This window comes from Accipiter gentilis, chromosome 4 (assembly GCF_929443795.1).
Source record: "Accipiter gentilis chromosome 4, bAccGen1.1, whole genome shotgun sequence".
NCBI classification, from domain to species: Eukaryota; Metazoa; Chordata; class Aves; order Accipitriformes; family Accipitridae; genus Astur; species Astur gentilis.
Window position 1 is genome coordinate 27,700,513 of NC_064883.1, and position 15,065 is coordinate 27,715,577.

General features: G+C 53.6%; 1 protein-coding gene across 4 annotated transcripts in view; it reads left to right on the top strand.

Moving 5' to 3' along the window:
- Positions 1-7,752: 7,752 nt before the first annotated feature.
- SPAG6 (sperm associated antigen 6) overlaps positions 7,753-15,065 on the top strand; it is a 38,582-nt gene continuing 31,269 nt past the window's right edge. For 3 of the 4 annotated variants that reach the window (XR_007505794.1, XM_049798211.1, XM_049798213.1), the window contains exons 1-2: positions 7,753-7,832; positions 7,939-8,034. Coding sequence is in view for 3 of the 4 variants with exons in the window: in XM_049798211.1 (XP_049654168.1) it covers positions 7,808-7,832; positions 7,939-8,034 (121 nt within the window). In the remaining variant the exon portion in view is untranslated. The remainder of the gene's footprint in view (positions 7,833-7,938; positions 8,035-15,065) is intronic. The other variant, XM_049798212.1, reaches the window with a different exon arrangement.

Sequence of the window (15,065 nt, forward strand, 5' to 3'; positions counted from 1 at the left end):
ACCGTTGCTTTGTCCTTTATGAATTCTGGACTTGCAAGCGTTCTGGCAGCAAGGACCTTGCCCGGCTCTGGCTCCTTCGCTTCCTTCCCCCACGACTAACAGAGGAGTCCCACCGGGACAACAGAAAAACTGCTAATGCCCGGTGGGGACCGAGGCCACTTTTCGGTCCCACCGTCTTTGGGGATGGGGTATTCGTATTTATTTAACAGGGATGATGTGGGCTATTAAAAAAAAAAACCGAAACAACCACCCCAAAAACCCCCAACAATCAGTCGGTAACGGGTAAAGCACGAAGGACACGCAAATCCCACGGCTAACGGAGGTTTTCCCTGCCGGGGGCGGGCAGGGAGAGGGACTCCCATCCCCGGTCGCTGCCGCGGAGCCGCGGGCGAGCCGGCCGCGACAGCGGCGGCCGCGGAAAGGCCGCGAGCGGCGGTGCCGGAGGCGGGCACGGCCTCAGGGGTTCGAGGGGCCCGCCGGCCTCCCGGCCGCCCCGCCGCTGCCGGGGCGTGCGGCCGCCGGCTCCCCCGGGCCGCGGAAGGCCGGCGGGGAGCTGCGGGTACGACCGCGCTTCGCTCCGCGCCGCCTCCGCCGGCGGGGACGCGGCTCCCCGGGCCGGCGCGGAAACGCGGCGCTCGGCCCCGCCGGCGCCGCGGACGAGGCCTGGCCCCCGCCGGCCGCCCCCGCCGGCCGCCCCGCCACCGGGAGGGCCGGGCCGCCTCCGCGCCCCCCGCCGCCGCCGCTCGGGCAGAGGCCATCTTGCGCCTGCGCAGCTCTCCCGCCTCGCGCCCGCGGAACTTCCCCCGCACGCCGCCAGATTCGAACGGGGCGCGCGGGGGGCGGCGCGCGGGGACCCCCCCCCTCCCGGGCGCTCCGCTCCGCTGCGCTCCGCGCAGCACCGCACTGCCCCCTCCCCCCCCCCCTGCGGAGCACTGCCCGCTCAGCCTCCGCCCGCGCGGGCGGCCGCCGCGGAGTGCGGTGCCCCGCTTACGCCGCCGCGCCGGGCCGGGCCGGGCCGGGCCGGGCTGGGGGGAGGCGGTCGCGCCCCGCAGGCAGCACACCCGGCCGCCGCCGCCCTCCGCCGGGGCGTAGCGGTGCGGCCGGAGCCCCTGCACCACCCTGCGCTCCCCCCCCCGGCCCTTCCCCCCACCGTCCTGCCCTCAGGGCGGTCCAGCGAGCCCGGATATTTGGGGATGCGGCTGCCGGGAAGGGGGCACCGGGACGTGGCTTTGCGGCATCCCCCGGCCGGCCGCGGGGCGCCGCGGTCCCGTGTTCCCGTCCGCCCTGCCTCGGGGACCCGGCCTCCCTCAGAGGCCGGCCGGCCCCAGCCCTCCCCAGGGCCTGGCGGGGCCCCGGGGCTCCCCGACCTCCCCCAGAGAGGGGAGGGGGCCGCGGTAGCCATTTGGCGCCTGTATTTTCATGGCACGCAGCTGAATATCGCACCTCGTCTAGAGAGACAAAGGGCTGCATGTTCCCCAGCGCCAGGGAAAGGCAGATGCTTTCCCCGCTCCCCAAGCCGATGCTCTCATCGGTGCAGCGGGGGGCTATCCCCCAGGGAGCGGCCGGGTGAGATCTCCCCGGTGGCAGGGAGGCACTTTTCCGATAGCAGAGGCGGCCGGCGGCCCTTCCCCCTCCGCGCCCGCCGCCGGGCTCTCCGCGCCGCCGGTGCCTCTCGCACGCCGCAGCCCCGGTGGAGGAGGCCGAGGCCGGGAGGCGCCAGCCCGCATCCCGCGGCCCCCGGGCAGCGCAGAGCTCCCGGGCACCTCTACCAGCACCGGCACTGCTCACTCCTCCCTCTGCATGTGCTGGGGATGCTCGAGAGGTGCCTCTTCGACGAGGCACTTTCTGATCTGCGAGAACACACTGTGCCAAAGATCTGCCGAGGGCTGTTGGAGGCCTCCGAAACGGGCTGATCCTGAAAAAAAAAAGAAAAGAAAGAAACAAACAAAACCAACCCACTTCGAAACAGCCCCGCATACACAACCCCAAAACTTTAAATGGGAAATGCGAAAATAAAACAAAGAACAACAACCAAACCTCAGAGCAAAACCCAACGAAAACCAAAACCAAAAAAACCCTAAAGCGACGCGAAAACGGCGCTGCAAGGGGAGGTGTTGGCACGGCCAAGGTGCAGGGGTGCTGCGGGAGTGATGCCCCTGGGAGGCAGCTGTCGCTGCGTGGGGCGCAAGAGCCTGCGCACACCCTCCGCGGGTTCCCGGCGCCGGCAGCCCGTCTGCCGGCGCCGGGCTGCGCGGGGCGCGGAGCCGCGGCTCCGCCCGGCCGCCGGGCGCTCCGGCGCACCCGGTCGGGACCTGTCCCATCCCGAGGGACGGGCGTTTGCTTTCCAGGCTGGGTGGGCTGGTTGCGGAGGGCGAAGGGCAGCGGCTGGACTCCCGGCGGGACACCGCGTGGCTGCTGCCCGGGCCGGGGCGCTGCCCCCGGGCCGGCGGGCGCGCAGAGGGAGTCCCCGGGCACGGAGGAGCGGGCAGCAGGGGGGACCGGCGGAGGCGAGGCAGGCGCTCAGCGCCGAGAGGGATGCCTACAAGCCACGAGCTGCCATTTTGTCTCTTTTAAGTGGGTTGCCTTTCCCCTCTCCCGGAGCGCAGTGCGCGGCGGTGGCAGCAGCGTCTCCCCTTGCCCTGGCCCTCCTCGGCCGCCCTCCGGGGAGGCAGCCCGGGGCTGCACGGGAGGTCCCCTCGGGAAAGCGCCCACCAGCCTCAGCCTCCCCAGCCCTGGCGTTTTCCTTGCCACCTCCGCCCTAGGTGCTCGGGGTTTGCAGGCTGTTCAGCTGATTTGTTGCTAATAGCAACCACACGACAGCGATTTGCAGCCTTTTCTGCTGCTGGTGCCTCTCGTTACACCTTCTTCTGCAGACCGGGATATCGTCGTCTGGCTGCTGCGTGTCCCCACCCCTCTAACCACAGCAGCCAGGGACAATGATGGGGCAGGAGGACGGGGCGGCCGCGGGGCGAGCGGCGGGCTCCGCCGGGCACCGCGCAAATTTGGTCCTTCCAGAGCAAAAGCTAAATACCGGCCAGCACCCCCCCCCCCCCAAATCCCTTCCGCCGCAGCCGCGCAGGCTCCGCGTATTTCGTATTGTCTGGGAGCATTGTTGTGAGCTGCCAGCGCCCGCAATCCTACCGGCGTGGGGGGGGGAGAAGCGCTGCTGGGTTTACATATGTAGATGCGGGCAGCGTTCAGCGCCAAGCCGACACACACCCTCCCCCGGAGCAACAGACACAAAGGAAGACCTCGTTCCTTTCAAGTCCTCAGAATAAATTAAGCTCCGGCTTTCAGTTTTGGACCGTCCCAAAAATATTTGTCTTTTTTTTTTTTTTTTTTTTTTTTTTTTTTTTTTTTTTTTTTTTAATGGCACTGCACAAGCGCTGACGGTTCCGCAGGAAACCAGAGGTGTAACCATATGCACGTGGTAAAAAGGGCTCAGCCCTACCAGCTAATATTTCCTGGTCCCATCCTGCAAAGTCAACCTGAAATGTTTTGCCTTTTTCCAGTTTATTTATCCCTTATAATTTTTGTTCTGTCTTTGCCTGGTGCAATGGCGACGCACCAATCTCCACTGGCCAAATCTATGCCGTTTAGATGTTCAGGGTTACAAATGTCCGCTCAAATGCCAGCGTCGTCGTCTTAGGCGAAGAAAAAGGAGAAGTCCTCTTTCTAGTGGGTTTGAAGTGCCTCGACGTTTCTGTCTTCGCCTCACAGAACTAATTTACTCTATAGAAAGGTCTCACAAACTAAACTCACTACCGAAAATCCGGAGAGGAGACCCCAGAAGAGCGTGAATCGCTGGAGCCCCGAGCCAAAGCTCAGGGAAAAAGAGAGGGTACTCTCCACTGCTGCGGTCCCTTTGACAGAGTTTTTGCTAAAATCAGGTAACGGCGAAGCCCAACTTAAATTTGAAAATTAAGTTACCCAAGAGTTCAAATACCATATATTAGTAGAGGCTATACACGGACTTGGGGATCCCTCACTCAGTACACTCTCTTCGAGAGACCACTTCAGTTCCCTACATCCCATTCACTCCCAGGAACCTTTCCACGCTTAACGTCCCCGCTTTCAAAAGCCCAGCGCTTTCAACTCCCAGCCGCGGGACCGAGTGGAGGAGTTTGCGCGTTGCTTTTCCCACCGGACGCCCTCAGTCGTGCGAGCGTGGGATTAAAACCCGTAATTTCTGTAACCCTGCAAACACTTGCTCGAAGCCTCGAGCAACCTGCCAGGCGTGTGGCAAGCGGAGGAGACCCTCCGGAGGCAGATCGGGCGACCCGGCGCCGTGCCGAGGGGCGCGGGGGGCGGCCGGGGGGCGGCTCCGGCTCCAGCCCGGCTGGCCGGCAGCCCCGGCCGGCCGTCCCGGGAGGGCATCCCGCAGCCGGTGGGGAAGCCGCCACACCAAACCGCGGGAAGACCTCACCTTTTAATGAGCGTCGCGCAGTTTCAAGCCGTAGAGGAGCAGCCACGGCTTGGCCAGCCGCGGCACCGCGGGGCATGAGCCGTCGGGGGGCAGCGAGTCCGGCCCCGACCCTGCCACCCAGCTCCCTTCTGGCCGGGGGGCGGGGGAGGGGGCGGGAAGGGGACCCGCGGAGGAGCCGGCTGCTCCCCTGCAGGGGCTGAGCCACCTCTTGCCTCGCACCCGCGGGGAGAGGAGCAAGCCGGGAAAGCCCCTGGGAAGCCCGCCCGGCACCCCTCACCCCCCCGAAAAAACTCCGGGAGCAACTTCGCCCTTCGCCGGCTTGGGGAAAATGATGCTTCCCCGCCCCGTTACGGGCGTATTTCCGAGCGAATCAAAGGCTGGGATTAAAGAACACCCACCAGAAAGCGAAGGCACGTTATTAATTTGGATAATTGTTGCCTATTGCCCTGGTCTCCGGTTTATTTTTTAAGCTGACGTGTGTCGTAACGCAGTTGTTACTAACACCACCCGCCTAAGGATACAGGTTTCCTACTAATGAGCACCCCAGCAGCAGGCAATGAAGTCTCACAACTACGTCATTTCCATAAATGATTTTCCGTCTTCAGTACTTTTGCGAGAACGGGTGACATTTCCGTAGACCGCATTTGCATGGTGTTTATTCCTCATTATTATTATTAACCATGTGAACAGACTCTCAGTATCAAGCAACGAAATGTAACAGCAGTTTTGGAGGTACTCAGGGTGCGTTTTGTTGTTTCGCTTATCCGAACATTAGACTTAATTAGACAGATAAATCAATTTATCTGTAATCGACACATCTGCTTTAAAAAAAACCCCAAAACTCTGGAAGTAATTCATCACCGTTTGTTTATTTTTTTTATTTAACTTAAGAACAGAAATAAGTATAAAGAAATGTGTTTAACAGCTGTTCCCTTCTCAAGTACACATGGTGATAATTTCCCAAAATATTTTCTGTGGCAAACGACCGTCTCACCAATCTGATTTAATTTGCCTCATTTATTTGTAAAGAACAGCACATCGCCTGTTTTGTTTGTTTGCTTAAAGAGAGATTTTTTTCACATTAAATACTCCTGGAAACACGTGCCTCATTTTAGACCGTGATATTGTTTACTTTAGCCCACCTCTTTTCAGCTGAGCAAACCCAGAGATGGTTTATTAAAATTAGACGTCTTTCTTACACTTTCCCAAACTTTTAAATGCGGCTGGAGTAACTTCAGCCTTTCAACTTGGAGGTATGAAGCAAAACTTTATACTACCTATCAAATAATGTGTTTGTGTAGTGTCAGTCACCTGATTTTGTACATTTAGAGCTTTGCAGAACAAAATGCCAGCCTATGAAATCCTGAAGCCACTATGCGTTAGAGGGTGGCTACAGAAAGGGACTTTTTTTTTATTGAATAGTAACGCTGTTTTTTCTGCTGTGGATCACAATTTCACTTGGAGCAGCCTGATCGATAGCAGAGCTAACCAGTAACTTCGTTCACAAATATCCCGCGTCTTGGGAATCGCCCTCAAAAGATACTGGAGGAGATGTAGAGTCTATTTCCATTCAAATCCTGATAACCCTGATTTCATTTTGCAGTGCCACCGTTTGCATTAGTTGCTATACAGACCTCCAAGGTTGTGTTTACTCATAGGTGCAGCCATGCCTCGGCCGGCCGGCTACGAAGAGAATTATTCGTAAATAGTCCTTACAGCCGGAGACACCAAGATGGGACAAGTGGAAGGCAGTGCCTAGCTTCTCTACCGGAGTGATACGGTCTTGAAAAAAAAAATGTTGAAAAAATACTGTTATGGTGCACAGGAATAACTAGTATCTGTGCTTGGCAAAGTCAGGGGGCTGCCGCCTGACCGTGTGTGTGTGTCCCCCGAGCCCCCTCCCGCGCTGCTCCCCCCCTGTACGGAGAGGGCACAAGCCGCCCCCCAGCCGCCTGCATCTGGGCGGTGCAGGCAGCTGCCGGCGCTGCGCGGATGGCTGCGCTCGGGCTTATCATGAGCTCTGCGCGGGCGTACGGAGCCAGCAAAGCCTTCCCCTCCAGCGGGGACGGCGCTTCTCCCGCGGCACTCGCCCCGTGGCACGACAGGCGTGGCTGCCGGCAGAGGCGGTGGCCGTAGCCCACGGGCTCGCCCCTGCCGCCCGCGCTGGCCGCAGCGCTCCGCGGCTGTCGGTGGGTGGGTGGGTGGGCAGGCGAGGGCTCCGCGGCCCTGCGCGGGGCGAGTTCATTCCCCGTGCGGCGTGAAAAAACCCGGCGTGGGCCGGCGGGGCGGTGTGAGGCAGCAGCGGAGATCCCCGAGGAGAAGTCGCGGTGGCGGTAAGAAGGAAAAAAAAAAAAAAAAAAAAAGGAAAAAAATTAAAATGAAAGGGCCCCTCTCCCCGAAGAATAAAGGCGCGGCGGGGTGCGGTGGGGGCAGCTGCGGGAGCGCTGCGGCTGCCCTTTTTTTCTTTTTCTTCCCCCCCCCCCCCTTCCTTTTTATTTCTCCCCCACCCGGGGAGCGGAGGGGGAGCGGGAGCCGGGCAGGCGGAGCGCGGAGGAGCCGCCGGGCGACGCGTGGGACTCAGCCGGGGCGGCGGGGCTCTCCCCGCGCCGCCCGCCGGGCCCTCGGCAAGTCGCGCAGCAGCGGAGCGGGACGAGGCAGCAGCTCTCCGGGCGCGGCGGGCGGAGCGCGGCCCGCGGAGCACCGCGCCTCCCCCCGCGCAGCGGCGGGGCTGCCAAATGTCAGCGGGGGCGGGCAGACGCCCCGGCCCGGCCGCCCGCGGGGGCCGATCCGCCGCGGCGGCCCGGGCGGGTCCCTGCGCTGAGGCCGGCACCGTCCGGCGGGCGCTGCGCGTCGTCGGCCCTCCCCGGCGCTCCCGGGAACGACAGCTCCCTGCAGGGAGGTGAGCCTGCACGGCTGCGGGTGTGCGCTCTTGCGTAGAACTTCGCGTTCGTACGCAGACCCGTCGGTGCGTCTCCGCGCCGCTCCGTGCGTATTCGCGGTACCGATGCGGTACGGAGGCGCGGAGTCCTCTCTCCGCACACCTACGGGTCCGCACGCCCCCGCGCACCTCCTCCGCAGGTGCCCATACCCGCCCCCCCACCACCTATGCCACAGGTTGAACGCACGCGGGCAACGTGCCGCCAGCCGGGCACAGCCCGCCGGGGCCGTATCATCTGGTCCCCGCCGGCGCCCGCACACCCGCCGCGGGGCGCGGAGCCGCGGAGCGGGCGCGGGGCGGTGGGCGGCGGGCGGGCGCGCTGACGTCACGGGCGGCGTTGGCGCGGCCCCGCCCCTCCCCGCGGCGCGGCTTCCGCCCCGTTGCCAGGGCGACGGGTACACAGTGCGGCCCTGCGCGGGCGCGCAGCCGGCCGCGCCGCCGCCATGAGCCAGCGGCAGGTTCTGCAAGGTAGGCCGGGGCGGCGGAGGAGGGCCGGGGCCCGAGGGCCGGGGCCCGGGGTCCGGGGCCGTGCGGGGCGGCCGCTAACCCGGTGCCCCGGCGCTGCCGCCCGCAGTTTTCGAGCAGTACCAGCGCGCCCGGACGCAGTTCGTGCAGGCGGTGGCCGAGCTCGCCGCCCGGCCGCAGAACGTCGAGACCCTCCACAACGCAGGTACGCGGCCGGCGGGACCGGGCGGCGCGCGGCCGCGGGGACTTGCGCGGTGCGCGGCCGCGGGGACTTCCGCGCCCCGCCGCCGCTCCGCTTGACGCCCGGCGGCGGGGAAGGGCGTGGGCGGTGGCCCAGGGCCTGGGGCTCGGAGCTCGGGTCCCGCGGAGGGCCGCGCCGCCCCCGGGAACGCGGGGCTGCCAGGGCGCGTCCCTGTTTTAATTCCACACCCCCCCCCCCGCCCCCTCCCCCCTCCCGGTTGGCCGCTTAGTTTCCAAGGGTTTTTCTCCCCGTAGGAGAGATTTGGCCCCGGTTCCCCGGCCCCGCGGTGCGAGGTTCCGAGGGGTTGCCGACTTCGTTACGGGGAAAGTTAGTTACGCTCATCAGCTGCGTGCGCGGGTTGCCCTGCTTGCCTGCAGGGCTATTCCTGAGTTTGCTTTGAGGTGGATGTCTCTGGCTGTGATCTCATAACTTATTTTTATTTCAGGGAAAATGTCTCAGTATAACCCACTTCTTCATTTACTTCCTTGTGCCTCCGATATAGCTTTATGTAAAGTATAGAAAACAGGATTGCCTGCGAAGCCAGCGCTGACTTGCCAAGGAAAGCCTACTTTAGAAGTAACTATTTTTATACTAGCTTTACGAGTTGTTACTAAATTCTTCAGTGCTTTTCACCAGCAGATTTGCTCAGTTCAGGAGGGAATCGCTTTTGTTATATTGCTGTCGCGGGATGTCGTGAACCAAATTGAGCATTTTTAGAAACAGGAGCTGCGGGAGCGCTTCTACCAGCTGTTGTGCTGCTGGCATCTGGCAGACCCACTCTGCTTGGCCAAAGTTCCTGAGCTTAAAAGAGGAAAAAGAAGTGCTTGGTAATTGATTACCTGAAAGACAGTTTGAAAAAGTGCTATAAGTCAGTAGTTGGTTTACCATATGGTATTAATGAATTGATTGTGTTTTGGTTTGTCCTGATTTTGTTTTTAATACTTGTTTCTCAAATCTAGTGAAGCTGTCAGTCTTTTCTGAGATACAATGGGATCAAACAAAAAAGAAAACCAATCACGTAAATACTTTCAACTTTCTGTTGTTGTATTTACAACTGTTTATTAAAATGGTTTAGTTGAAAATCTATCACTTAAATTCTTGTCAAAGAAACATTTGCTTTGATTATGGGAGTGACACGTTGGGACCAGGCCTTTTGTATACCTTGTTGTGCCTCTTGATATTTTTTTTTTGTCATCTTTCAGTGGCTTAATGCCACTGCTTTAGTTTATACAAATGATCTTTGTTTACCGAAGAGACATCTTGGCCATAGGAATAATTTATGTCCTATTTGTAAGAAGAGGTCCCTCTGTATCCATTTGCAGTTCTGGTTTTAGCTGCTCACAGAGAGAGGTCCCATTTAGGCAGGCTTCTTACAGTTCCCTCTTTTCAGAAATGCAGAAAGTTTCTACTTTAAGAAAGAAAACAAAGTGGCAAGCTAACTTTAATTACATTGTATTTCTTCTTAAAATAATTGATGTAATCTGGTTGGTAGTTACCTCAGAACTGATTTGTTGCTTGTGCAGAAGAAATAATCAGTTCAGAGGCCTGAAACTTTCTTCTGTGCACAGCTGGTGTTGGTCTGAAGGCTAATTTTACAAGGATCGGGCTCTGGGGTAGTAATGTGGAAATGTGCATTTGTGTAGGTCATAATCCTTCTTGGCTCATTTTGGTGCTGAGCTGCTTTCCTGCAGGCTTTCATTTTTCAGATGCTAGAAGAGAAGGGAATGTCTGCAAATGTAGTGTTTCCTATTACAATTTGTTTGAATGGCTGGTGCCTGCAAATATTTTACTGTCTTCCCCAACCTGTGTCTTTAAAACTAATTCACAGTTATATAATTAAAAAGCTAACTGTCAGTTTTGACCTTTTCTGGATGTGCTAGATACAGGTTTTAAAACCTTCTCCTTAATGAAATGTGATTAAGTGGTTTTTAAAATCTCCCACCAAATAAAATGTAATTTGGTCCTTTTTTAAAATACTTACACAAATATTTTGAGACACAACTGTCTAACAAATAACTGGTGTACCTTTCATGGTCTTCATCTGGTGAGCTCTGGAGCAATGATTTGAGAAAGATGTCTGTCTATACCTGTATCTCTGTATAAGTCCATATATAAAAGGATTTGGGGGCTCATTTCTTATTCTGGTAAAGAAAGTTAGCTATCCCTTAGGGAGATCACAGTTTTGAGAAGATGTGGAAAGCCTTTGCCAGCTGTCATTGTCCATTAGCTTTACGAGTTAGGGGGCACCTTGCAGTGTTCTTCGGTTGGATCTCAAAGGTTGTCAGGGTTTAGTCTTTTTCTGGCTGAAGCAGAAGGCAAGATTAGAGTGATTTGAACAAAATTGACCCCTCAAAATGTACTGTAGCATACTCCTGCATTGTTGGCCTCGGTCTATATTCCTGGAATATCCAAGATTCAGGCTGGTAGCAGTGAAAGATCAGTGCTCAAGAAATAAAGCATTTGGTCCCATTTTTAGAAGACCTTTCGATAAATACTTAATAACTTATAAGGAAAATGGGTACTAGTTTGTTCTTTGTGGAGGTGTCTCTGGGCACCATGCTAACATCATGAAAGATGAAAGTGTGTTTAAAAAATATTTTTTTGCTACACTGTAAGTCCTGCTGCTGTGGTATTAAACCAGGTACAAGCAGTGGTGTTGCTGCAAATTAGGAGATGGCAGACTGCAGCACGGAGGGGAGCAAGCGGCCAGGTTCAGAGGTGGGAGTTTCTTACGCTGGTTTGGCTGTTGAGAAACCATAAGGTACCATTATTGTGGAGACTCCTGTGTATGACCTGTAAGGAAAACTGGTGGCAACTGGCAAGCTGGAAAGAAGGTCAGAGAGGGCCAATAGAAAACCCATCCTTTCCCAGGGCATCTCCCTTCTGAGGCTTCTGTATCTCATCAGGCTCTGGAGCTGCCTTTCCCACTGAGCAGAAATCCTGAAAGTGGTTGTAACCAGGGAACTGGAATCTGGCCCTGGACGTTGACACGTTTACACGGCACTGTTTCTCTTGCGGTCAGGAATGTCCTGTGGGGTTAGTGCCTGGGAGCTCAGCAGCTTACTGGTGGTGGGGAAGTGCTAGGAATGATCAGAGACACTCCTTTGTCAGAACTCATTCCTGTGTGTTTTCCAGCTCTGTGGTTGGCTTCGATAAGGTTGTTCCTTATGATTAAATACTACCATGAATAATAATTGCAGGATTTGTCGTTTGAATGTTTAATTAATGGATACTTGGGGGAAAAAAAAAATATCTCCAAAACTCCTAAACTTTTTCTCTTTAGTAAATATATACTTGGAACAATGACAGACAATTGATTTATCAAATCTCATTTCTGGAGGGCTGTTGACTAATGGTAGAAGCTACTTTGACAGTAACGATTTTAAGCATATTCTTTAAACATAAATCTATTCATTTGGCAGCTACAGCTCAGGAAGTTTGGTACTGGAATGCATTATTGAGCTCCAGACCCCCTCATCCATCCAAAATTTTAAATCCTAGAAACAGACTATTTTCAATTATAACAGCAGATGAACTTAAGCTGTCTTTCTTGCGCTGAGAAGTAGGCAGCTTTCTGTCTCTTAGAAAATTTAGGAGAAAATCTAAACTGGTTCCAGTATGTTTCTAAAAGCAGTAGTCACTGAGGGCCTAATTCTTCTTTCTTCATCTGCCTTGTGAAGTGCTGAAGTGCAGCACTCTGTAAATAAATACTCCCTTTGACATAGCATTTTGTTTTGATTTTTTTTTTAAGAGGCATTTAAAATTCAGCATTAATAAATGTATCAGAATAAGACTTGAATTACTTCTGGGTATTCTTTTTTGTGTTCTTTCATAGTAGGAATTAAATTTTTATTTATTTTGCATTAGAGCTTCTGGTGATGGGATTGTTGCTTTTAATTTGTAAATTATTTAAGGATATCGTTGGGATTAAGAAACAGTTTAGTCTTGCAACTTAGCCTTTGACTTTAAAGATATTACAAGATCACCTCTTTAACCCCTTTCTTGGGGCTGATCACATTCTTAAGCATAATGTGGAAGCCATAGGGAAAGCTGAGTCTGGAACATGGAAAAAAGAAATTTGAAGCTGTGTGGTCTAGCATCCTGTGTGTCGCCACAGGACTCCGTGTGCTGGGACCCTGCATACCCAGGTTCCCTTCTCATTGCTGCTGGGGTATTTTTATCATCTTGGGCAGATAACGTCAACTTCTCTTCCTCTGCCTTACCTACTTGCTGGCCAGTCTGCAGGGTTTCAAGAAAGTTCCAAAATGTCAGTGTAAAGGGAGACCCTTTCCCAGTGAATCTCTTCCAGCTGTCCTCCCACCCCATCAGCCCACAATCCTGAGCCTAGGTCTCCTTTCCATTCTGTCTGGTATCAAGCTAATTCTGAGGCCTTACACACAAGCTATGCTCCAGGACCGGGTCCTCTCTTCTTCTTTTACCTCTGGGCATCTGCTCTGGTATTTGCTCCTCACAGTCTGTGTTGGCAAGAGGCTATAGCTTGGGGACAGGGCTTTTCTGCATCAGACTAGGTCTCCATCATAAACCTTTGTAGCATGGCAGATTTTCCCCTACTTCATGATCTGTTTTTATGCAGGTAAAGGATGATGTCATGAGTGTTAATTCTCTCCCTGCTCCAGAGCTATTCCATTGGTTACAGGTTTTAAAAGCTGTGTTTCCAGATCTTTGGAGTGGTTTTAGGAGTCTTTGTTTTTGAGAAAAGGCTATTCAAATTTATTTCCTTCATCCAATTACATTGAGTCTTTTTGCTCATACTTTTCTCAACTTCTCTTTCTAGTGTACGTATTTTAAATGTACCTATTTTGAATGTGACAGTTGGATACTTGGCCCTGTGTAAGGAGGATCAGACTCTGGGAAGGGATTTCAGGATGTAGTTCCACATTTTAAATAGTATTAAAGAACGTGCTCTGATAGCACAGTGCTTTTTAGAAAGCCAGCTGGGAGCATAGGGTGTGTAGGGAGGATGGCTGTTGAGTCAGCTGTGCAGAAAAAGAGCTGCTCCCTTAAAGCATCTGTGTTCTTGCCCTATCTGGACCTTGCAAGTAGATATGCATGGACAGACTCCAGTGCCCCCATATAGCCAGTTTCAACATTTGGGTTTATGTACCTTCTTTTGTGAAGGATGCACTTACTTTTTTTTTAAAAAAATTATTTTTATTTTGAGTTAAAAGCTTTGCTGAGCTTTAGTGGGAAGAAAAGTGGGAGAGAAGTATGCAATGTGGCATGAAAGGCAGAAGGTTACATTTGGAGTTGTAGCAGATCAAGTGAGGACAGTGGCTTTCCCTGAGGCTTGATGACGTGGTGGTGCCTGATGAAGGGAAGAAGGAGGTTGTGTATTAAGGAAAGTACCAGAGAGATGACAGAGAAGGAGAAAGTAAATGCAGCTGAAGCTGGAGGACTGGCTGGCTTTTTCTGTAACTCAATCAACTGAAAGCTCAACTCCTTCAGGATTCTTCCTCTTCTCAGCCTCCTGGCCTGTTTGGAGGCGATTTGCAAGTAGAATTTCAAAGCCAGAATTTGTTAGGAGCTTCACTCTCATCTTAACAAGTCACCATTAAAAAGAAGCAGCACCTTGTGACTACCTTGGTTTTGGTGTGTCTGAAGGATTGTGTGGTGGCCACTAACTAGCCCCGTGAGCGGCATTTTCAGAACTTCAGTCCTCTTGGAACAGGATTAGTTCTGCTCCATTAATGCAGAAACAGGGTCTGGGAAATGTTCAGCCAGATCAGCTTTTAAGGAGGAGAAACTTACTGCTCCTCGATCCTTCAGAAATCTCCAGCCCTTCTATCAAACTGAATCTGCATTATGTCCCACACTATCTGGTAATCACTGTACGAATTACTTGATTACCCAGAGTCTCTGTTACCAAACTATATTTATGTTCCCTTTGATATTTGAAGGATTGTAGTTGTGTTGTGCATGGAACTGTCATGGTGAGGAGTCCTTTCTTGGGGTGAGTCACACTTGAGGACCACGTACTTGAGACATGTGTACTGCGTTGTTTTGAAGAGGCTGTGTCAAAATGAGTGAGTGTGAAAGTTCTCTCTTACCATTCTTCTGGGAAATTTGTTTTAAGTTTCCTACTTAAAACTCGCTGCTTCTAGGAAAGGGTAGTTGAAGATAGGGAGTTGGGGTGAGGCAGCAATGAATTTCCAGTTTATTTCCTTGTCAAATTCAGCTGATTTAACATCAGGACCCCTGAAAAATCAAGGTGATATGATGAATGTTTGAGTGCTAACATTAGCTTATTGAATGCTCTTAGTATAACAGGTAGCACACAAAAATGAGAAGACAACGTTATATTTGATCCAAAGCATAAATTCAGACAGCATCTGTTGAGAGACAACACTAGCATAGAATGACTTTTTTCCACATTTACATTTTAAAATGGAAATAAATTTTGGGTTTAAGGAAGGAGAATAGGGCAGAAGTGGTCATCTTCAGGTGCAGAAATTGAGAGAATTTCAAATGTAGAGTGATGTTTCTCTGACTTGTGACTAGTTAAGTTTGACAAGGGTTTGGCAGGGGGTGGGAGGAGAGTAGAGGAATTCTGCGTGACTTCCAGGTGGTATTCCCCAAGAAATCAAAATGACCAAATGAAGATTGCTATCTCCAGAATAGTGACTGTTTGGCTGCAGAAACTTGGAATGAAAAAACTTGGAACCTGCTGCTGCCTTGAGTGGTTGTTTGTTCCAGATAGGCAGGAACCAGCGCTTGCTTGCTAAAAGAAAGCGCATCAGGCCTGTGCACAACAGCTCCACTTGAGAGGTACGTGTTCAGGGTGATTCAGCTTCTAAAGCGTGTCATTCTTTGAAACAAATCTGAGTGGGAAACTGAGGATAGAAAGGGGAGTCATTCCTTGCCCAAGGTCAGTCAAGGTTCTGTGATGCAAGAGAGAATATTTGGCAGTAATTCTTTGTTACCCTGTTTCCAAGTTTCTAGTGGGAAGTCTTCCAAAACAAATCTAGTCCAATGGT